General features: G+C 43.5%; 1 protein-coding gene across 3 annotated transcripts in view; it reads right to left on the bottom strand.

Annotated features, from left to right (window-relative positions):
- DENND4C (DENN domain containing 4C) overlaps positions 1 to 23,615 on the bottom strand; it is a 300,829-nt gene that overhangs the window by 59,916 nt on the left and 217,298 nt on the right. For 2 of the 3 annotated variants that reach the window (XM_030194207.1, XM_030194209.1), the window contains 4 exons: positions 17,097 to 17,222; positions 14,395 to 14,529; positions 2,400 to 3,553; positions 29 to 206 (listed from right to left, as the gene is read on the bottom strand). In XM_030194207.1, the coding sequence (XP_030050067.1) occupies positions 29 to 206; positions 2,400 to 3,553; positions 14,395 to 14,529; positions 17,097 to 17,222 (1,593 nt within the window). The remainder of the gene's footprint in view (positions 1 to 28; positions 207 to 2,399; positions 3,554 to 14,394; positions 14,530 to 17,096; positions 17,223 to 23,615) is intronic. The other variant, XM_030194208.1, reaches the window with a different exon arrangement.

Here is a 23,615-nt window from a genome sequence, read left to right as displayed (position 1 = left end):
ACAGGTAAGGAGCAGAAGTGGTGCATGCCTGCTGGGTAGGCCGGCTTCTCCGTCTCACCACTGCTGCTGCTACTTCCCAGGCTGGTGTTGCTCTGTCTGAGCTCGCTGGTGGGAGATCCTTGAATGCTCTGCTTAGATGGCGGATGATCCAACCCATGGTCTTCAAATCCAGCTGGGAAATTGAAATTCCCCCGCTGGGCATCCTCCTGCCAACACAGGAAAGCAATACTTTAGCTTTTATTTTTCCACGTGGCCTGCAGTTCAACTTGGGATCATGCTAGGCATGTGCTAAGCGGTATTCTGTAATGTCAGCATGCAAGTTGCATACTGCATAAATGCAATGGGGTGTGAACAGGGTGAGGCATGAGCGTGTCAAACATTTACATGCGTAAGTTATAGAATACCATCATTTATGCACTCAAATGCTAAATTTAGGTCAATGGTATAGCCAGAAGACAATTTTTGGGTGGGCCAACATTTAGATGGGTGGGCACTAGAGTTGGCAACTTTTTGAAAAAGAAAACCCCAGTACCTGATGCACCCATGCTCTGTCCCTACCCCACTCCCAATAACTTCAATATGGCTTCAGGCCACACTGAGGGCTAGGAGAAGTCCAAGAGACTGCACTCTTCAGTCCCTAACACTCACTCATATGGTACTAAAGATACTATGAGTGAGATAAATGATATATTCAGCATCCACAGAACCTCCTGGCCCTCCACCAACAATGGATACAAAGCAGAGCTAGGGCATTTCCCCATAAAACACCACATAAAGAAATTGTGGTTTCTAGTGTAATCTCAGTAACAGACATATTCTAAAATAATTTTTAAAACAATCTAAGAGTAAAGTGATGTGGTAGCCATGTTAGTACACTTTTAAAAGTAATAAATAAAACAAAAAATCTATAAAACTAAAAGTCACTCAGAACCTACAGTAAATCTACCATGCCAGCACTAATTTCCAAAACAAGAATCCTACCTATGAAAAGGCAGTGCCCTAAATATTATAGTGGGGTCCTAAAATAATCATTACATCTGTCAGGAAAACTGAACAAGCCAAATTACTACAGAATGCTATATCGAAAATTCATGCTAACAGAATACCATGGTCACACACAAGAGAACACAAATGCAAAAATACAGAATGTGATCACAAAATATCAACATAAATTAAACCAAACCCCCAAGAAGCCAGACCTTGCATGTAGGGCAATACTAAATAAACAAGAAAGAAAGGCATTTCCTCCTGTGAAAAATATAAAGACAGCACATGGCAGAGATGGTCCTAGTGGGGTGCAACTAGGCAGGGCCGCCGAGAGACTGGGCTGGGGCAAGGCCGTCCCCACCGAGGTCGACGCCCCCCTCCGGGCCAGGCCCCCTGCATTGAAGATGTGCAATTTCCTTTTCAGTGATTAAGGAAGAGTGGGTGGCAGGAGTTGAAAGGAGGCTGTGAGAGGGGGAAAGGGATGATCTCTTTACCCTTACATAAATTGACCCTGACAAAGTCAAACAGAGCAAGTAATGTATGTTCTGTGCAATAATAGGGACAGAACTATTTGTCTAGGATGTAGTGCACTGGTCTTTTCAAGGTATGGTATGAGTTGATTAGCAACTAGTTTCTCAATAATTTTTGGAGATAAATAGTAAGTTGGATATAGGACTATAGTTTGACACAATAGATGGGTCAGATTTATGGTCTTTTGAGTATAAATCATATTAACACACAACCCCTTCCTAGGATATACCCTTAAAATTATTCATGCCAATATTCAAAGCAATGTATGCATTCATTGGTGGGTGGCAAATATGCAACTCACCTATGCATATATGTGATCACCTCTGGAAAAAGGTGACTAAAGTCACCAGAAACAAAAATGAGGTTTTCATGAATTCTGTTTGTAATACAACAGTCTAAACCCCATACTTTTATGTGAAAAAATTTACAGAAGTTCAACATCTAACTTTTTCAGACTGCTTATGGACCCATGACATGGAAAACCAGCCACTCTCAACAATTTGGATGCAACTACTTTAGTTATCTTTTCCCAGAGATGATCACATATTTTTAGAAGTTTAACTTAAAATGGCCAGATATTATCCATTGTGCAAGGGGCTGAGGCAACACTGGAAAATATCCATTTAGTTGCACTATTCAGCCGCATAATGGATATACTTGCTCTATTGCCTCATTACCTTCCTCTTGACATCATCCAAACAAAACTAAGGCTCTTCCAGGAGATATGGCCTATAAGGCCAGTGGGAACAGAAGCAATGACACCCATTTTTGCCCACTGCCCCCCAACCTCCTGCAGCCCTACCCTTACAAGAAAATGTTTCCCAAATTTAGCTATCACTGGAAACGTTGGCACTTTAGTTAATGAATGCACTCATACTTGCCTCATCATCTGAATAGCTGTACGCAGATGCCATGGCGCCCCACATCTTGCTTGCAACACTGGCTGCCTGCTTCATGCTAGATTTCAGGACATCTATTTTAGGGCCAGATAATAAATTGTCCAGTTTAATCCCAGAGAAGGTCGTCACCACTGACCCCAAGGAACCATGGGGTGAGGAGCGGACCAGTGCAGTCAGAGACAGGGAGCGATCCTTATGGGTCTGTAGGAAGTGTGGTTGCTTTGGATGCCCAACAAAGGTCTTGGACCTGAAAACAAATGGGGTCTTTTGATCCTCAGTTTGTCCTGTTACTGACTGGACAGGAGGATCAGAGGGCAGACTTGTTCTCTCGCAGGTTGGCTCCGGTACCTCCCCTGCCTCCTGCTTCTCCAGTTCCATACTGGAGGACTTGCTTCCCAGGGGACTTTTCAAGTTCATGTAGCTCTCAATTTCATTAGCCAGGTTCCGAGCCACCACCGGGGATACATTCTCTTCAGGCGTGGAAGGTTCAGGTTCCATGTTCTCGGAAGCCAAGAGTGACAGGGGATCCAAACCAGTTTCTACATCTTCCCTCTCAATCACTTTAGTACTGCCATACAAGCTGCTCCTCTTATTCATTTGCTCATTGAGCTCTACTCTGGTGTTGTCAAGGGATGGAACACCATCTAGCTGGGTGGATGCAATCTCTGCTTTGGTATTTCTGCCTGTGCTTTCTTCCTCCCCCAATACTGCAGTAATCTGCTCAGGCAACTCCTCTGGCACTGGAGGTGATCTGTGATCCAATTCACAGACTCCATCACTAGAGCGAGTCCTACCACTGCTAGCCTGAGGAACCCATTCTTCTCCTGTGCCTCCTAAGCTCAGGGGCTTGTTGATATGGGGAAGTGGTGGTGGAACCTTGGCAGTAGAGAGCGCTGCTGTAAGGATCTTGGCATCAGCTCCCATCATCATGGCAACTTCACTAGAAGCCAGGTCCAAGCTCCCTTTCTTCAACAGCATACCTGCCCGGCTCTCTGCACTAAAACTGCAGCTCCTTTCTGAGAACACCTTCGATCTCTTCTGGCCCCTTTCGCTCAATTTTGCATTAGACATATCACTAGAAAACACCTGCTCTTCACACGAGTCCTGGGCAGAATAGAATGGGCCGGAAACACTTCCTGGAAAGAGAAGAATGGGCATATAGTATCAAGACAGTTCTACTTCTGTCCCTGTAAACAACCTTTCATGAGAAGCAGTGGGTTCACAAAAATGACCAACAGCTTGAAAGTGCTGGGGGAAATAGTAAAAACCAGACTGGAAAAATATCCTGCAATTATTTGTATTCAACAGTCAGGGAGAACAAAAAGCAGTAAACTGGACCTCATCAAGCAACTGAACAAATGTACAGAGCAATTACAAATAAGCAAATCCATTAACAAGAGAGTCCAAAATTAAAAGCCAACATTCTCTCCCCACAGTGTGTTCTTATCCAGGTGGAAGAACCGACCTTCCTGCTCTCCTAACTGGTGTTTTATCGTCCTCCAAATAACCCTAGATACCATACACCCATGTTCATACTTCGGTCACACTCTTACTCTCCCTGTTCCCCCCCCCCCCTCCCCCATATCCTGCAACCTTAACACACACTTTCAGAAGCAAGGGAAATGTATTTTCTCCAAGGACAAACAGGACTATAAAATCTTCATGTATGGGTGATGTCACCAAAGAAATCCTGTGCATAAAAAATAGTACTGTGAAGAAACTGTGTGTTTTAAGCCTGTAAAATGTATTGGATATTTTCCTGCATTATGTCCTGACATGTATTTCCACTATTTGGCCAGCAGGTGGTGTTTCTTTGCTGTAAAGCTATTATGGAGAAATGAATGCTCTTTTCTTTAGTTTAACACAAACAGGAAGCAAGAAGCAGTGTATTTTTGAAACTGTCTTGTTCTGGGCTCTGATTGGCCCAGAAGCTCATTTTCATTTGGAGAATACTGGCTTTTGCTCCAGTCTTAGCCAGGAAGAAGAGCGTGACAAATCTCTTTGCTAAGGCCCTGTAAACAGTTACATTTGATAACTTGTGAGCAGCTATATTTCCTGATCTTCCCAGATAATTTTTAGAACATAAGCACATGTTTAGTAAGTTACAATTGATCCATATTTCAGCTACCTGTTATTGCTTGCTGATTGAACATTTTTTGTTCATTGTTCAATTTTTAAGACAGTAAACAATTTTCAGTTTATTGTCTCTTTGTCTGGACTGAAAGAATCCTGGTGGTTTGTGTGTTGGTTCTGTGAGTGCTTCCGGGAACTGTTGGACCACTGGGAGGGTGGCTCCAGTAACCTAGAAATCACTGGGGATAATTTGAGGGTAAGAGACTTGCCCAGAGGCGATTGTGATCCAGTAGGTGAGAGGAGGGTGCTAATGTAGAGCACGAGTGGCAGGTGCAGGCAGACCTGAGTTGTGCTGGGGATAGACCCTCTAAGTGGCTGTGGGGTAACCCCAGGCAGGTGGCTAGGTGTTTCATGACACCCATCAACTTTTTCCAGAAGTATTTGGGTAGTCTCACCAAGTATGCATGCCTGCTCCTGCCTGCCACTGTTGCACAGGACCTCCTCAGAGACGACTGAACCTGTTTTTCTATCATGGTCGCCTGAGCACCTCAAGTTTAATTTTATTCTTGAAAGTCTATAAGTCCTATTGCTGTTGTGTGATCATAGTAACATAGTAGATGACAGCAGATAAGGACCCGTACGGTCCATCCAGTCTGCCCAACAAGATACTCATATCAAAGTATGATGTGATACTACATATGCATTCTTGATCTTGATTAGTCCTTGCTATTTTCAGGACACAGACTGTAGAAGTCTGCCTGGCACTGGCCTTTTTCTCTAACTACTAGAGCTGTCATTGAAGCCCCAGTCCATCCAGATCTGTCCAGCCATAATCAGTGCACAAACTATAGTCTGCCTAGCACTGGCTTTGTTCTTCAACCACTGAAGCTGGTAGGTATCTATAAACAAACCTTTTCCAGAGATGGGAAGGTGGTAGAACTAGAGGACATGAATTGAGGTTGTAAGGGAGCCAACGCAGGAATAATGTGAAAAGTACTTTTTCACAGACAGGTTGGTAGATATCTGGAATGCCTTCCCACGGGAAGTGGTGGAGATGAAAACGGTAACAGAATTAAAAAATGGTTAGGTGTTATGGCAAATTTTAAGTTATTTCTTTTTTCATGTTAGCTCAGTGTGGGCCATCTTTAGGCCCTGAGATCCCAGCTGGAGTACTTTTGTCACCATCAAAACCATGGACAGTCCACCCTGATTTTTTGTTTCTTTTGACCCAAACAAGATGGCAGCTGTTATCGGCAAACACACAACTTCCAACTGTCTAGCAGATTGCAATTCCTACACTTATGCCCAGGCTGGATTGACTCTAGAGGGTCATGTCTGGCTCAATATGTCAGAGGTATGGCTGTGTCAATAGCTCATTTGAGATCAGCCTCCATAGAAGAGATATGTAGAACTGTAACATGGACATCTGTTCACACTTTTACATCCCACTACTGCCTAGAACTGGCCTCCCAACGCGACAACAGATTTGGCCAGACAATCCTTCAGAATCTATTCTGGGTTTAGATCTAACTCTGTGCCCCCTCCCCCCCACCCGGGCTGCCTTTCTAAATTTAAAAAAATGAAAGAGAAAAATGATAAATATGGCCTTTTGCCACCAGAGTATACTGGCGTCCGCCTATTGCGGCACCACTTGTTGTGCTTTCCCCTTTTCTGTTGAAGGCACCCTGTAGCTAGGCATCCCATACATGAGGATTTTGCAATCTTGCTTGTCCTTGGAGAAAACTAAGCTACTTACATGTAAGCATATGTTCTCCAAGGACAAGCAGGACCTAAATTCTCAACGCTCCCACCTCCTAAATCCTCAACGCTCCCACCTTCCCAAGGAGTTGTATTCCTTAGCTTGTAATGGGACTGAAGAGGTCCAGTGTGACAGTGGCAGGAGAGGAATAGGCACACATGTGGTGAGACTACCCAAATGCTTCTGGAAAAAGCTGCTGGGGCACTGTTTCCTGTGCTGTGCTCCGTCAGTGACATCACCCATACATGAGGATTTAAGTCCTGCTGTCCTCAGAGAACATCTGCTACGGGTAAGTAACTGTTTACTTATATACTTTTTCCCCTCAATGCATTCCTTTTTATATGCATGTTTTCACTAACTTTTGCTTCTCTTTTCTTCCTCCGCTCTCTTCTTCTAGTTACAACTCTGTGGCGGGAGATGCCCCAGGTTACAACAATTTCCCCTCAATACAGTGCATTGAATTTCAGGCATCCAAGAGCCCAGGATTTTCCAACTCTGCTTATAAAGCCATTTTTAAGTATTTGCCCTCCTCCCTCCCCCCCATATTCCCAGAATGCCGTTAAACCTTTGGCTATTTTTAAAGCATACTTTTTCAGCTTTAACAATCAACTGAGTCTAGCTGCTAGAAATGTAAGTTTTTTTTTTTCTTTTTAGAGAATTTGTAGATTAGCAGAAGTTACTCATGGACACGTGGGAAAGTAGAGTGAAAACACTTTCTTGTAGCAGGTATTCTCTGAACACAGCAGGCCATTAATTCTCCCATGTGGATGATGTTATCCACGAAGGAACGCTATCCAGCGTAATATATCTTTAAGAGCTTGCGGCACCTTCCCACCTGCCGCTCGAGTGCAGGACCATAAGTACAATAATATAGCTATACGAGACAACTCCAAGGGGAAGTGGGAGGGTATGTGAGAATTAATGGCCTACTGTTCTCAGAGAATACCTGCTATGGATAAGTATCTTCGCTTTGTCCAAGGATGTGGGAATCCCTAGCTACCAGGCTCACCAAAAACAACAGTAGGCCAATAGAAACTTGCAACGGAGAGTTCAAAATTTAATTAACCTGAAATTATTTACAAACTGTGTTGAGTGCAGCCTGGAACAGAATAAAATGGGCCTAGGAGGGTGGAGTTGGATTCTAGACTCCCAAAAAACTCTGCAGGACTGTCTGTCCAAACCAACTGTCAGTGAGATGTGAATGTGTGGACTGAAGACCATATTGCAGCCTTGCAAATCTCTTCTAAAGAGGCTGATTTCAAGTGGGCTACCGACGCGGCCAAGGCTTTCACATTAAAAACCTTGACATGACCCTCCAAAGTCAGCCCAGCCTGGGTATAAGTGAAAGAAATGCAATCTTCGAGCCAAATGGAGATTGTGAATTTCCCGAAGGCGACCCCCATCCTGTTGGGATCAAAAGAAAGAAAAAGATGTTTGTAGAGCCAAGTCCGCTCCAGATAAAAGGCCAATGTTCGCTTGCAATCCAAAATGTGCTGTGCGCTTTTGCCAGGATGGGCATGAGGTTTGGGAAAGAATGTTGGAAGAATGATAGACTGATTCAGATGGAACCCTGACACTGCCTTAGGAAGAAACTTAGGGTGCGTACAGAGTACATAAGCACATAAGCATCGCCATGCTGGGACAGACCAAGGGTCCATCGAGCCCAGCACCCTGTCACCGACAGCAACCAAAAGAACAAGCAATCTGTCCCGCCCATCCTAGAAATATTGTATTCCCTCGTCCATTCAGTAACATTCTATGGCTTTTTCCTCCAGGAAGCCGTCCAACCCTTTTTTGAAGTCTGCTAAATTAACCGCCTTAACCACCTTTTCTGGCAGCGAATTCCAGAGTTTAACTACACTTAGAGTGAAGAAAAATTTCCTCCGATTCCTTTTAAATTTACCACACTGCAGCTTCATTGCATGCCCCCTTGTCCTAGTATTTTTGGAAAGTGTAAACAGACTCTCCACATCGACCTGTTCCATCCCACTCATTATCTTATAGACCTCTATCGTATCTCCCCTCAGCCGCCTTTTCTCCAAGCTGAAGAGCCCCAGCCTCTTCAGCCTATCCTGATAGGGAAGCCGTCCCATCCCCTGTATCACCTTTGTCGCCCTTCTCTGCACCTTTTTCAATTCCACTATGTCTTTTTTGAGGTGCGGCGACTAGAACTGAACACAATACTCGAGGTGCGGTCGCACCATGGAGCGATACAACAGCAGAATATCATCCTTATTTTTGTTTTCCATCCCTTTCCTAATAATACCCAACATTCTATTTGCTTTCCTAGCCACAGCAGCACATTGAGCAGAAGTTTTCAATGTATCATCATCAACGACATCTAGATCCCTTTCTCGGTCCGTGACTCCCAACAATGAACCTTGCATGACGTAGTTATAGTTTGGGTTCCTCTTTCCCACATGCATCACTTTGTACTTGTTCACACTAAATGTCATCTGCCATTTAGACGCCCAGTCTCCCAGTCTCGTAAGGTCCTCTTATAGTTCTTCACAATCTTCCCGCGATTTGACTACTTTGAATAACTTTGTGTCATTGGCAAATTTGATTACCTCACTAGTTACCCCCATCTCTAGGTCATTTATGAATATGTTAAAAAGCAGAGGTCCCAGCACCGATCCCTGAGGGACCCCGCTAACTACTCTGTTATGATGAAATTTTGTATAAGGTGGATCTGCTACTAGGGCCTGAAGCTCACAGACCCTGAGAGCTGAAGTAACTGCCACCAAAAAAAAAAAAAAAAAAAAAAAAAAAAAAGAGGTCAAGTACTTCAGTGGCTAGGAATACAGTGGCTCAAAGGAGCTTTCATTAGCTGGGTAAGGATGACGCTGAGGTTCCATGAAACAGGCGGAGCTCTGACAGGGGGCTTTGCAAACAGAAAATCTCTCATGAAGCAAACGACTAGAGGCAGGCTTACCATCCACATGGTGACGGTAAATATTAATTATACTAAGGTGAACCCTTTCAGAGTGGGTTTCAAGACCAGATAGAGAGGTGCAAAAGGTCTGTGTATGACAAGAAATAGGATCTAGGGCCTTGCCCTCACACCAGACAGCAAACCTTCTCCATTTGAAAGAATAACACCTCTTAGTGGAATCTATCCTGGAAGCCAGGAAAACCCTGGAGACACTGTCTGGAAGATGCAAGGAAGCAAACTCCAAGCTCTCAACATCCAGGCTGTGAGGGCCGGAAACTGGAGGTTGGGATAGAGAAGAGATCCCTCGTTCTGCGTTGTGAAGGTCAGAAAACACTTCAATCTCAACGGTTCTTTGGAAGATAGCTCCAGAAGAAAAGGGAACCAGATCTGTCGGGGTCAATATGGGGCTATCAGGATCATAGTTCTCCGGTATTGAGTTTTGGCAAAGTCTTCTCCGTGAGAGACATGGGAGGATACACATACAGAAGGTCGTTCCCCCAATGGAGGGGGAAGGCATCCAACACTAGTCTGTCGTGTGCTCTGAGCCTGGAACAGTATTGAGAGACTTTGTGATTATGAGGAGTGGCAAAGAGATCCATCGAAGGGGTGCCCCATGCTGAGTGACCACTTGTGCGGTTGCGTGACCCTGCTCAGTCTGTCAGCCAGGCTGTTGGATTTGCCCGGCAGGTACATGGCTCTAACTTGTTTCGGACAGCTCATTGCCACATCCAGACAGCCTCCTGACAAAGAGGGTATGATTCAGTACCCCCTGCCTGTTGGTGCAACACATTGAAACCTGATTTTTACATAAGAACACAAGAGTAGCCATACTAGGTCAGACCAAAGGTCCATCTAGCCCAGTATCCTGTTTTCCAAACAGTGGCTAAGCCAGGTCACAAGTACCTGGCAGAAACCCAAATCGTGGCAACATTCCATAATACAAATCCCAGGATAAGCAGTTGCTTCTCCATGTCTGTCTAAAGAGCAGACTATGGGCTTTTCCTCTACGAATTTGTCCAAACATTTTTTAAACCCTGATACGCTAACCGCTGTTACCACATCCTCCGACAATGAGTTCCAGAGCTTAACTATTCGTTGAGTGAAAAAATATTTCCTCCTATTTGTTTTAGAAGTATTTCCATGTAACTTCCTCAAGTCGAGTAAAAAATCTATATACTTCTACTCATTCTACACCAGGATTTTGTAGACCTCAATCGTATCTCCCCTCATCTGTCTCTTTTCCAAGCTGAAGAGCCCTAACCTCATACAAGAGGAGTTCCATCCCCTGTATCATTTTGATCGCTCTTCTTTGAACCTTTTCTAATTCCGCTATATCTTTTTTGAGATACAGCGACCAGAACTGAATGCAATACTCAAGGTGCGGATGCACCATGGAGCGATACAAAGGCATTATAGTATTTGTGGTCTTATTCACCATCCCTTTCCTAATAATTCCTAGCATCCCGTTTGCTTTTTTGGCCGCTGCCGCACACTGAGCAGATGATTTCAGCATATTATCTACAAAGACACCTAGATTTTTTTCCTGAGTGCTGACCCCCAAGGTGAACCCTAACATTAGGTAACTATGATTCTGATTATTCTTTCCAATGAGAATAACCTTGCATTTGTCCACATTAAATTTCATCTGCCATTTGAATGAGTACAATTTGGTTGAACAGCCAATCTCTGAAAGCCTTCAGAGCGTTCCAGATTGCCTGTAGCTCTAGAAGGTTGATGTGAAGATCTGTCTCCTGAGCTGACCAAGCAGTGTGAAGTCCATCTGAGTTCCCCACCCTAAGTGGGATGCATCCATCGTCAGGACCTTCTGGGCCTGACTTTGGAATGGAAGTCCCATCGTTAAACTGGATTGAATCGTTCAGCAGAGGAGGGATTAAACTAACTCTGGTGTCAGTCAGATTACATCTTCTAGGTTCCTGGAGGATTGACACCACTGGGAAGCTAGGGTCCACTGGGCAGTTTTCATGTGGAGACGTGCCAAAGGAGTGACATGCACAGTGAGGTCACACAGTGGACTAACAACCTCAACATCTACCCAGCAGTGACCTGCTGGCTGGCCCAAACCCGAGTGGTAAGTGTGACTAGTGCATCTGCCCTCAGCACAGGGAGAAAGGCTCGCATCTGCTGTGTGTCTAGTTGGGACTCCAATGAATTTCAATTGCTGAACTGGGAACAGATGGGCCTTGCGGTAGTTTAAAACAAAGCTTAGTAGATCTTGCACCCGAACAGTTCTCTGCATGGACTCCCAGTCTGCACAGTGACGCTGCGGCTACCGCTAGGCATTTGGTGAAAACCCTGGGAGCTGATACGAGACCAAACAGCAACAAGCGGTACTGAAAGTGATGTTTTCTCAGTCAAAATCTGAGATACCTCTTCTGACCTGGAAGTATCGGGATATGCATGTAGGGATCCTTAAGTTCAGAGAGCATAGACAATCTTGAGCCTGAATCATTGGGAGAAGGGTGTCCAGGAAAACTGTCCTGAACTTTTCTTTGACCAGGAATTTTCTTTGGAACAAGTACCACCTAAAATAGAATCCCTTCCCTTCTTTCCCTGGTGGAACGGGATCGACCGCATGGACCTTTAGAAGGGTGGAGAGTTCCTCTGCAAGTCCCTCCTTGTGATGACAGCTGAAGTTGGATGTTCTCAGAGGGCAATTTGATGGTTTTTGGCATCAATGCAAGGCATAACCAAGACGGACTATTTGAAGAACCCACTGGTTCAGAGGTTACAAGGGGCCATCTTTCTTGGAAAAAACTTAGCCCACCAGTAGATCTGGGATGGTTACTTGTATGGTGGCTATGCTCTGCTGAAGCCAGTCAAAAACTCGTCCCCTGCTTCAATTGGGGAGTCTGCTGGGTCTTTGGCACACGCTGTTGACATGAATGAGCGCACTGAGGCTGAGCTTGCTGAGGGGGTCGCGAAGGAAGAGTAGACCTATGCTCCTGATTCCAAGCAATTTGCATGGCCCAGATCCGCTCATCGAGGGTCGACATCAGGAAAGGCTGAGGCGTCTGATCAGAGACAGCCTGCTGAACCTATGGAGTTGACTCGGGTATCTGGTCCTGGCTACATGAAGACCTCCGCGTTGGCACTTCTGCAATGGAGGAGGAGCACTCTTCCTGGTGCTGACGTTTCTCGGGTATCAGATCTCTCGAGGGGGATCAATGCTTGTGCTTCTTGGGTTTTATCTCATGCTGAGCATCAACACCCCTTGGTGCAGACGAGGATGATGTTGAATACTCACGCCTCCTTGGTGTCTGGTCCGATGCCGACTGGTCCCAGGAGCCCTGCATAGTAGTAGGCCTCAAGGCAGGAGGAGACCTGCTTAATGTACGTCCACTCCCAGTGTCTGACATAGGTCTAGCAGCCATGAGACCAATGCGCCTGATGCCAGTGCCGATATCAATGTCGATGCTGACGTCAACGATTTGGACCTGGCTCCAAAATCTTTCTCCTTTTGAGCCTCTTTGGACTTGTGTCTCTTTTTCTTCATATGCCAACAAAGAACACAGTTGGTAGAGTTATGGTCTAGCCTCAAACATTGGATACACCAGGAATGGGTGTCAGCCCCAGAGATGGTCCGACTGCACTTAGCAAAGCGCTGAAGCCCATGGGAACCTTCAATGACATGGAAGAGAAAACAGCTATGACCAAATCAAACGACTCTATGGTGATACAAAAAGGGGCAAACCACGGGGAAAACTCCCGGCTGATGCTCAGGCCTAAGAGGGTCTTGTAAGCACGAGAAAAATAAAGAGAAATTAAAAACCAGGAAGAATGCACAAAAGCACTTTGAGGAAAAAAAGCATGCAGACGCTGTGAGGAGCAGTGACAAACATGTTCTTTCCTCACTATGGATGAGAAAAGACTATGGTCCCGCGCCTGCGCAAGCTCTTATATATACTAGATGGCATTCCGCACTGAGCCCCATGAATGACATTACCCACATGTAAGAATCAACTGGCCTGCTTGTCCTGGGAAAACATTTTTTTCCCAGTCTTAGTGAGCCACTGTAGTTCAGTAGAATGCGGCAGTCCTGTTATTCTACTATTTATCTGTGGCCACAAATACAAAAGTTCACCTAGTGACTGAATAGATGCAAACAACTCTAAATTAGAAAATCAAATGTCAGGGCCTATTCCAAGAACAAGGTGACCACTGCTTGAACCTCCTATTTGACTAATTTTTGCTCTCTGGGGCAATGGGCACCTTTGGCCCATCCTGTTGCTCATTTCAATGCACAAATGCCAACCACTATCACCGTCCTAGCCCTGTTGCCACTCCTCCCCTATTTCTTGGTTTAGAGGTTTTGTGTCATATCCAGAATAAGTCACTTTAGACACAATACTGGCAGTTATCTGTGACCAACCCAGAGATCAGCCAAGTGCAACACATCCCAGAATCATTTATGTCTTTGGAGCCTAACATGGATGTCCACACTACAAGATCCCATAAGCACAATGCAACATACAAGTGTGGCATTTACCAGTATATTTAGGGGAATCAAGGGAATTTTTTCAAAAAGCAGTAAATAAATTCTAATAAATAAATTATGCCTTGATATTCTCTAATTTCTAGGGCAATAGCCTGGAATGCAGTTCCACCACTTATCAGAGCAGCAGGGGTGTTTTGCTTCAGTTCCCTCACCCCGCCCTCCCTTCTAAGCAGCCTACAGGGAAGAGACGATGAGTGGAACAGAGCAAAGAACAGTCATTCTGCTTCCTAATCCATCTCATCTCTTATTGCTCCTGCCCCAGAGGCCTGACATCCCCCTCACCAAACTGCACAGTTCCACTTCATTTACAAGTTAAGCCCTGCTCTGAAGACCATCTGTTCTGTTTGAAATCTTATATACCCAATAAAAAGGTTTTAAAACCTCTCCCACGGGTCTTGCATAAAACGCTTCCCACAGATGGTGGCACTCTCAAGACACCACATGTCAAGGATATAGAAAACCACTGCAAACTGTTTTCCATAAATATGCCAAACACTGGGAGAGGTTCGCACAACACATGCACAACTGCAAATATCCAATTCATGCAAGAATGGTTGAGCTTTGTTGTACCAAAATGGTAGGGCACTGCTGGTCATGGTACAATTAGCAGTGACTCTAACACTATTGAATTCAGCCACACATTTCTATGAAATCTGAATTCTCTTTCACCCCTTTGTCCTGCATAGGAACTCACCACTGCTGTTCTTCCTGTTATCAAAGATGCCTGAGGAGACTTTCACAATGCTGCTTCCCCACGTGGGGGACTCTGGTGCACTCTGTGCTTCTGGGCTACATGGTGGCTTCTCACAAGTGTCCTCAGTGCACATGCCTGCAATGATCATGAACTACAAATATAATCATCTGATGGGGAAAATGAATGGCTATTAACCCCCCAAAAACATTTTCATATATATCCTGGTCTTTATTTTTTTAACTTACTTTATTCATCAGCTAAGATACAAATCACATTAACCCAGAAAGAAGTAATACTTTGCTGTGTATATGATATATAACATATATACATCATATACACAGCAAAGTATGCCATTATCAACTGTATCCATATATGACTATAGTCACCTCTAGGACTTACAAATAACCCCAGCAATAGCCCCTGGTTGGACGTTTATCCGGAGGTCTCATTATATTAAGTTTATTTATGTATTTATATCCCACATTATTCCAAACAAGTTTTGAGTTCAATGTGGCTTACAATAAGAAAGTAACTTGTAAGAATCCAATTTTACAGTACAGTAAGTGAATGGTAATTGGAGTAATAACCAATTCAAGTAATAATTGTTTGAGACATGGTTGTTCTTTGTGAGGGTTTGTTTGAATAGGAACGATTTGAGGATTTTGCAGACTCTAGTATATTCCTGTATGTTTCTTATTTTGGGTGGTAAGGAGTTTCATTTGGTTCCTAGGTTAGTGAAGTTTGCTGAGTGGACAGTTTTGCAGATCACTTTTTTGCAATTTGGGAGGTGTAGTCTGAGATAGTTTCTTACCTCATATTTAGTGTTTCTTTGATTAAGTTTATTAATCGTACCATATAGTCTGGAGCTGTGCCATTTAGTATTTGAAAGATAAAGGTACATAATTTGAAGGTGATTCTTGCTTTGATGGGAAGCCAGTGTAATTTGATTAATAAAGGTAAGGCACTTTCAAAACGAGAGATTTTGTATATGAACCAGGCTGCAGTGTTTTGAGCTGTTTGGAGTTTTTTCAACAGGTATGAGGGTTGAGGTTTCCAGATGCCCCCTCGAGGACTAAGTGAATTCCTTCTAAAAGGTGGTAAATAAATCCTAAGTAGTAAATAAATAAAATAAATGTGCTGAGGGCAGTTTATTCCCTCAGAGGCCCTTTCACTAAGCCGCGTAAGCGTCTATGTGCGCCCAATGCGCGCAGCTGTTGCAGTAATTTCATTTTTCACGGGTGTCCGATAAATAATTTTAATTTTCCGACATGCGTATTGGGTACGTACCAAGTGGCATTTGATGCATGGAGGTTACTACCGCCCAGTCACCACATGAGATTTTACTGCTAGGTCAATGGCTGGTGGTAAGGTCTCAGACCCAAAATGGATGCGCAGCAATTTTCATTTTGCCGCATGTCCATTTTTGGCAAAAATTTTAAAAAGGCATTTTTTGAAGGTGCGCTGAAAAATGATTCTGTGTGCGTCCAAAACACGCATCTATACAACTGCAGGCCATTTTTCAACGTACCTTAGTAAAAGGACCCCTCACTTTGTTGTTTTTGCATAATTGAAATGTGTCCATAAGCCTTCATGATAGCAGGTCCTGTATTATGGAACGCTCTCCTGAGATGATCGGGCAAGGAAGAACCCTGTTGTCCTTCATGAAAAAAGTGAAATTATATTTGCTTCCAATTTGCATTCAGTTCTGGCTAAGATGTTATGCATTCTCAAATTATATGATAGCTGAACTTAGTTTTTAGAGTAGGAGCCAATATTTGTTCAGTGTTTTTCAGACCAAGTTATTAGATATGTTATGTTATTTACTGAAGATGGTTTTTACCTGCTCTGTTGTTTAACTGTATTGTTTTTTTCTTCCTTATGCTTTTTTGTATGCTGCTCAGTACAGTACATCTTAGTAAAACATTCCCTGTCAGTTATTGAGTTTTTTTTCCTTTTTTTGTGATCCTTATTAGCCCATTCTTAAAAATGTTGGTTCCAAACATTTGTGTGAAATTTTAAATGCAGATACTTGATTTGTATGTTATATGCATTTCTGTAATGCAGCAAAGACCATTTAGCCACCAGTTTTTATACTGTTTAGCCGCACGGCAATTAACATCAAATGATATTTTAGTTCTACATAAATTTCATTTCCAATTTATATTTATTTTACATATCCCATTTTATTTTAATTTATGTGCTCTGCAGGAATTGTTTTAAAGCTGATGCAAGCAGTTACAGAAACATGGTTGTGGAATGTTTTATGCTTTTAACTGAATAAAGGTTTTCATGCTATACTGCTTTGGTTCTATGACTAAGTGCCAACTTTCCACTACCTAGCAAAAGAGGAAGCCAGATAAAAACAGAATTTAGAAAATGACATCAAGTAAAGGCCATATGGCCCATCCAGTGTGCTTATCGATATCATCCGCTATCCTCTTCATCCCCAGAAACTGAACCATACTTGGAAGAGATACAGGTAGTGGTGTTAGGAAGAGTTTAAAACCTAGGTAAAAAACATACAAGAGACAGAAAGGAGAGGGAATTCCACGGTATATGGGAATTTATATGCTCATCTATCTGAACCAGTAGATATCAAGAGCGGAAGAGAACTAGACAGGCCATGTGGATCTATTTGTCCTATCTGCCTTCGTATACTGTACTATTATGTTATCAATAAAATACAGTCATCGGTACATAACCTTCAGACTTGTCCTTTGGTTTAGGAAAGCTGTCCATTTCCATCAGGGATTTGGCTCCAGAGTTACTCTCAGCATCTTCCCTTCCAATTTCATCCTTGGAGCCGTAGCCCTGATCTGACTGCCCTTCTGTGAAGAGAAGCACAAATGTGGATGTAAGCAAGGCTTTTCATGCAGGCACTTCCAGCACACAATAAAATACACCAGTATGCATTGTCAGCAGCACAATGGAACACAAATTGCTGCTTCAGAGTGAAACTGCAGCCAACCAGTCTCTTGCAGTTAGAAGTAGTTCACAATCCAAACAACATTGTTTTCTTTTTCTTTTGTGTGTGGTGAACACTCAGGAGAAATAATTTACTGTCAAACCTTTCCTCATCAGCAGTTCAGAAGAAATTATGTCTTTCCTGATAATTTTTTTTCCTTTAGTCCTATCAGATCAGTCCGGAACCTGTGGGTTATATCTGTTGACCAGTGGATGGAGACAAAGGAAAAGTAGTTCTGGGTAATCTGCCCCTCAAGAGTACCATGCAGCCTTAAAATACTCAATGGTGCTCATGTTCACATTTCCAGTCAAATGACGTATTCATCCATTACCTTTATTGCATAGCTGTACTCTGACATCCTGTTCTCCAAATGGGTCAGGAGCTGCCTCAAAATCCAATGAGAAGTTAGAGGAATTGTAAAACAGAAGCACTTCAAATTGAGAAATAAGACAACAGGAGAACAATTTAGAATTGAAGCATGTTCATTAATATTCAACTAGGGAGGGATTCTGGACTGGTTTAGTAGGATTAAATAAAAGAAAATCATCAGGTAAGCCACAATTTCTCCTTCCTTAGCATCCATATCAGCTCACTCCAGAATCTGTGGGGTATAGCAAAAACAGTTCTCAAATAGTGTGGGACTCCAAATCCAAATCAAAGCCCAGCCCAAAGGACAGGAACGCTGGAGGCAACACAGGAGCCAACTAACTTGCAAATGCAAAGAACAATATAGAGGTCAGATTGGAGATAAAAATGGAAGCTGTTCTTGCAACATGCCTCCAAAAACCAAGACACTAGATGAAGAAATAATCTCAACTACAATATGAAGGAATATGCAAGGTACTGATCTTCCAGATGTAAGGAACCAGAGTTAGAACAAAAAGTTCCACTAATCCACAGAAACTAAGATGGACTTTACAAGAAAAGAGAGGGATCTGCTATGGGCCTTCCCTTATCCAAGAATTTGAAAGATTTCTCCCAGAAAATAATGTTGTGAACCAAAGCCCTCCAAGTTAGCACACAGAAATTTAGTGAGATCCTCTGAGGACGAGAAGCTTAACTTATTTTTTGTGAATGCTCTTAGAATGAGAATATAACATTCTGAGCATAGTAACTCCAGAAAACTTTCCTAAGATGTATGCTTGGATTTTTCATAGCAATATTCAAGGAAGTTTTGTCAGGGGTCAACATTCCCGCTGAAGAAGGCCTAAGAAGGGATAAAGGAGACTTTATAAGGGCCTCTCAGTAGCTTGCTTTTGGCATACATCCCTGAAAGGGAATTTTTTTGGGGGGAGAATGATGGACATTTACAATACATTATTAGCATTATTAACAAATGTGAACAATTTTTAAAAATTATTGATATTTACTCCAAATGTACTAGAACAAGAAATACAGAAAGTATCAAGAATCTTTCAAGAAAAATATTCAAATTCTTACTTCCTTAGACCACAATAAAGAAAGAAAGAAGAGGTAGGTCCAGCATACTTAGGAGTATATATAAAAGAAAAAATACAACAGACAGGCATCCTCTTATATTAATCAAATGCAAACATAATTAGATAATCATCATCAGATCAAGAAAGGCCTGCAGTTTTGTGTGTGTGTGTGTACACACGCACACACACACACTTTCTGGCTCTACATTTACATGGAAATGCCAACAGGAATGTGGCTCCTTGATTTTTCATCTCAATTCTCATTGCAAGAAAGGCTTTTCTTCTTTCCTGGGTGACCAGGTATATCCACAGTTTCTGCCCGTAAAACAAATCCTGAATGTATGTAAAATATTGCTTAAGAAATGAAAGAGAAGGAATCCAAAGCACACCCAAACAGAGCAAAATAGCAAATAAAGCACAATAAGCTTAAATATTACTTCACTATTAAATTCACATCTGGTTCAAAAATCATACACTAATAAAGTGGATTTTTCTGTTAATTCCTGTGGAGGGCTTGCAGCCTATCTGCATATTCTCAAAGCCTAGCCTAGATGGCTTCAAGGTGCACCCTGATCATTCCAGGGCCTTCGCTCTAGGTGCTGCGCATCATCTTTTCTAAACTTTTTATACTTTCTCTCTGCTATTTCTTATGGCTCCAGTACAGTTCCTTTTCTGAAACCACTGTATACTGCTGAAACATATGGCCCACATTCTGCTTTCATTATCTCGCCATCCCTTTTGTCTTCTCCCTTCTTCTCAGCTCTCAGCCTTCAACATTTCCTTCCTTTCATTCAACCATTTCCATTCTGTCCGAGTACCAGGGGCGTCGCTGCTATGGGGCCACAGGGGCCAGGGCCCCTGTAGATTTGACCCAGGACCCCCCTACCAACGACCCTCTTGACCCCCCCCCCCCCGCCGTCACCTACCTGTGCTGGCGGGGACCCCATCCCCCGCCAGCCGAAGTCTTCTTCCTTCCTTTCAGGTTTCTGGGTCTGATGTCCTGCACTCAGAAACCTGAAAGGAAGGAAGACGACTTCGGCTGGCGGGGGATGGTGTCCCCGCCAGCACAGGTAGGCGACGGCGAGCGAGTGAGCGGGGGGGGGTGTCGAGAGGGGCGGGGGGAGGGGAGGATGTCGGCGATGATGATGGCGGTGGCGGCAGGGTGTGGGCGATGATGATGGCGCCGGCGGGCTAAAATGTGCCCCCTCACCTCGGCTCTGGCCCCCCCTACCGCTGATGGTCAGATACGCCCCTGCCGAGTACATCTCGTCTTCGTTGCTGTCATCATGCTTCTTCTAATCTTCTCCAAACTCTTTTGCTCCTTCTCCTGCTCTCTACTGGGGATATCAATCCCAATCCTGGTCCTCCACATCAGCTCTCATCCTATTCCTGCAGGTCACACAATGATGTCTCCAATCTAATTTCTTTTCCTCTCCTTTTCTTCTCTCCCTGTCTCATGTGCTCTGTAGAATGCCCACTCTGTCTGTAACAAACTTTCCTACTTCCATGACCTCTTTATCTCTCATACTCTCAATCTGCTTACCCTGAGACTTGGCTTTGCCCTGAAGACTCTGCTTCAGCTGTGGCCTTGTGTCATGGAGGTTACCTTTTCCCCCCATAATCCTTGCCTGGTTGGCCGTGGAGGTGGTGTCGGGCTACTACTCTCATCCCCTTGTAGATTTCAGCCTCTTCTTCTACCTCAGTCTCATTGCTTTTCTTCCTTCGAAGTCCACTCCATCTGTCTATTCACTCGTCTACCTCTCCAAATAGCTGTCATTTATTGACCCCCTGATAAGTCCCTTTCTCACTAACTCCTGGCTTTCCTTCTTTCTTGAACCTTCATCTCCTTCCCTTATTCTTGGGGAGTTTAACATTCATGCTAATGATCCCTCTGACTCTTATGCTTCTTAGTTTCTCGCTTTAACATCCTCTTTCAATCTTCAACTGTGCTCCACTATCCCCACTCACCAGAATGGCCAATGTTTTGATCTTATCTTCTCCAACTGTTCACTCACTAGTTTCTGCACCTCAAATCTACCCCTCTCTAAACATCATCTGATAACTTTCACACTTAAAACACCCCCCCCCCCCCCCGCAAGTCCTGTCCAATCTCCACCAATACATTTAGGAATCTTCAGGCTACTGACTCTTTTACTCTGTCCTTTAGTGTTTCAAACCTCTTGTCAACCACTATGTTATCCAAGTCTGTCAATGAGGCTCTCTCTTCTTATAATACTATTCTCTCCTCTGCTATGGATACGCTCGCTCCTCCAAGTCCCCATTCTGTAAGGCGTACCATACCCGTCTTGGCTAACCTCTAGAATCCACTACCTACGTTCCTGTGCCCGATCTGCCAAGCGCCTTTCGCTGAAATCCCGTGCCCATGCTGACTTCATACATTTCAAATTCCTGCTGACCTCCTTCCAGTCTGCTCTTTCACTTGCCAAATAGGACTGCTACATCCAGTTGACAAACTCTCCTGGCTCAAACCCTCGGCGTCTCTTTGCCACACTGAACTCTCTCCTCAAAGTGCCTTCACCTCCCCCTTCACTTCTTCCCAAGACTCTGGCCAAGTACTTTCATGATCAGGTTCACAAGATTAACCTTGAATTCTCATCCAAGTCACCGCCACCTCTTCTTCCCTCAGTCCATTCTCTCAACCCCTCCCCCTTCTTTTCACCTTTTTCTGAAATCACTGACGAGGAAACTGCACATTTTCTTTCATTCTCCAAACAGACTACCCGCTCCTCTGATCTTATTCCTACCCATCTACTTAGCACTCTCTCTCCTACTGTCATCCCTTCTATTTGTCATATTCTCAATCTTTCACTTTCCACTATAACTGTTCCTGATCCCTTCAAGCATTCCATAGTTACATCACTCCTCAAAAAAATCTTAATTGGACCCAACCTGTCCTATCGCCCCATCTTCTTCCTCCCGTTCCTATCCAAGGTACTTGAACTTGCTGCTCATCACCACTGTCTTGACTTTCTTTCATCTCAAGCTATTCTTGAACCACTTCAATCTGGCTTTCGCCCTCTTCACTAACTGAAACAGCCCTTGCTAAAGTCTGCAATGACCTATTCTTGGCCAGATCCAAAGGTCTCTATTCTACCCTCATTCTTCTCAATCTATCTGCTGCTTTTGACATTGTTGATCACCGCCTATTCCTTGATACACTGTCCTCACTTGGATTTCAGGGCTCTGGTCTTTCCAGGTTTTCTTCTTATCACTCCTATCGCACTTTTAGTGTATACTCTGGTGGATCCTCCTATCCCACTATCAGCTGATGTACCTCAGAGCTCTGTCTTGGGCCATCATCATCTTTTTTCCATTTATACTTCTTTCCTTGGTGCTTTGATCTCATCGCATGGTTTTCAGTATCACCTTTATGCTGATGACTCCCAGATCTACCTCTCCACACCAGAAATCTCAGCAGGAATCCAAGCCCAAGTATCAGCCTGCCTGTCTGACATTGCTGCCTGGATGTCTCACCGCCATCTGAAACTAAACATGACCAAGACTGAGCTTCTTGTCTTTCCCCCTAAACCAACCTCTCCTCTTCCCCCATTCCATATCTCTGTGGACAAGTCTCTCATCCTCCCTGTCTCATCAGCTTAGAACCTTAAGGTTATCTTTGACTCCTCTCTCTCTCTTTCACTGCACATATCCAACAGATTGCTAAAACCTGTCACTTCTTTCTATATAATATCAACAAAATTCATCCTTTCCTTTCTGAGCACATTACCAAAACCCTTATCACCTCTCGCTTACACTATTGCAACTTGCTTCTCACAGGTCTCCCACTAAGCAATCTCTCTTCCCCTTCAATCTGTTCAAAGTTCTGCTGAACGACTTATATTCCGCCAGTGTCACTATGCTCATATTAGCCCTCTCCTAAAATCACTTCATTGGCTCCCTATCCATTTCTGCATACAGTTCAAACTCCTCTTATTGACTTACAAGTGCATTCACAGTGCAGCTCCTCAGTCCTCTCCACTCTTAGCTCTTCCTACACTGCTCCCCAGGAACTCCATTCATTGGGTAATTCTCTGTTACCTGTATCTTTCTCTTTCACTGCCAACTCCAGACTCCATCCCTTTTATCTTAATGCACCATATGCCTACGATAGGCTTCCTGAGCTAGTACGTCAAGCTCCATCTCTGGCCATATTCAAATCTAGGCTAAAAGCCCACCTTTTTGATGCTGCTTTTAACTCCTAACCCCTATTCATTTGTACAGTACCCTTGTGTGTTTTATCTTTCCCACCTTATTAATTCTCTTATCCCTTATTTGTCCTGTTTGTCTGTCCAGATTACTGTAAACTCTTTCAAGCAGGGACACTCCATGTTCAAGTGTACAGCGCTGCATACCTCTAGTACCACTATAGAAATAGTATCAGCACTATAATAGTAGTAGTAGTAATTGATTCTTCAAGGATAGCTGAAATATTTTTCAAGTCCAGAGATGGATCAGGCTCAGTCTACCACCTCAGCCTGGGTATTCTTTATAGCAACTGGCAAGTATTACATTTTATTTACAGGCAGCAAAACGTTTGGGGAAAATATATCCACAAAATATTTCTTAAAAAGATCAAGGGGTGGGGGGGGGGGAGCACAAAGAGACTTTGAAAAATGTAAAATATAAAGGTTAAGTCTTCTATTGTAATTTCCCAATTGTTCAAGCCATTGATGAGCTGCCAGTCTATCTAATACTATGTTTTTAAAATCCTGAAAACCTTTTATGTCTACCCAAATCTTTTTTACTTGAGTTGTAAAGTCAGATTTTAATGTTTCCATAGTCTCATTTAAGGCATC

This window comes from Microcaecilia unicolor, chromosome 2, assembly GCF_901765095.1.
Source record: "Microcaecilia unicolor chromosome 2, aMicUni1.1, whole genome shotgun sequence".
NCBI lineage: Eukaryota > Metazoa > Chordata > Amphibia > Gymnophiona > Siphonopidae > Microcaecilia > Microcaecilia unicolor.
The sequence above is the reverse complement of the archived record's forward strand: the minus strand, read 5'-3'. Positions and strand labels throughout refer to the sequence as shown.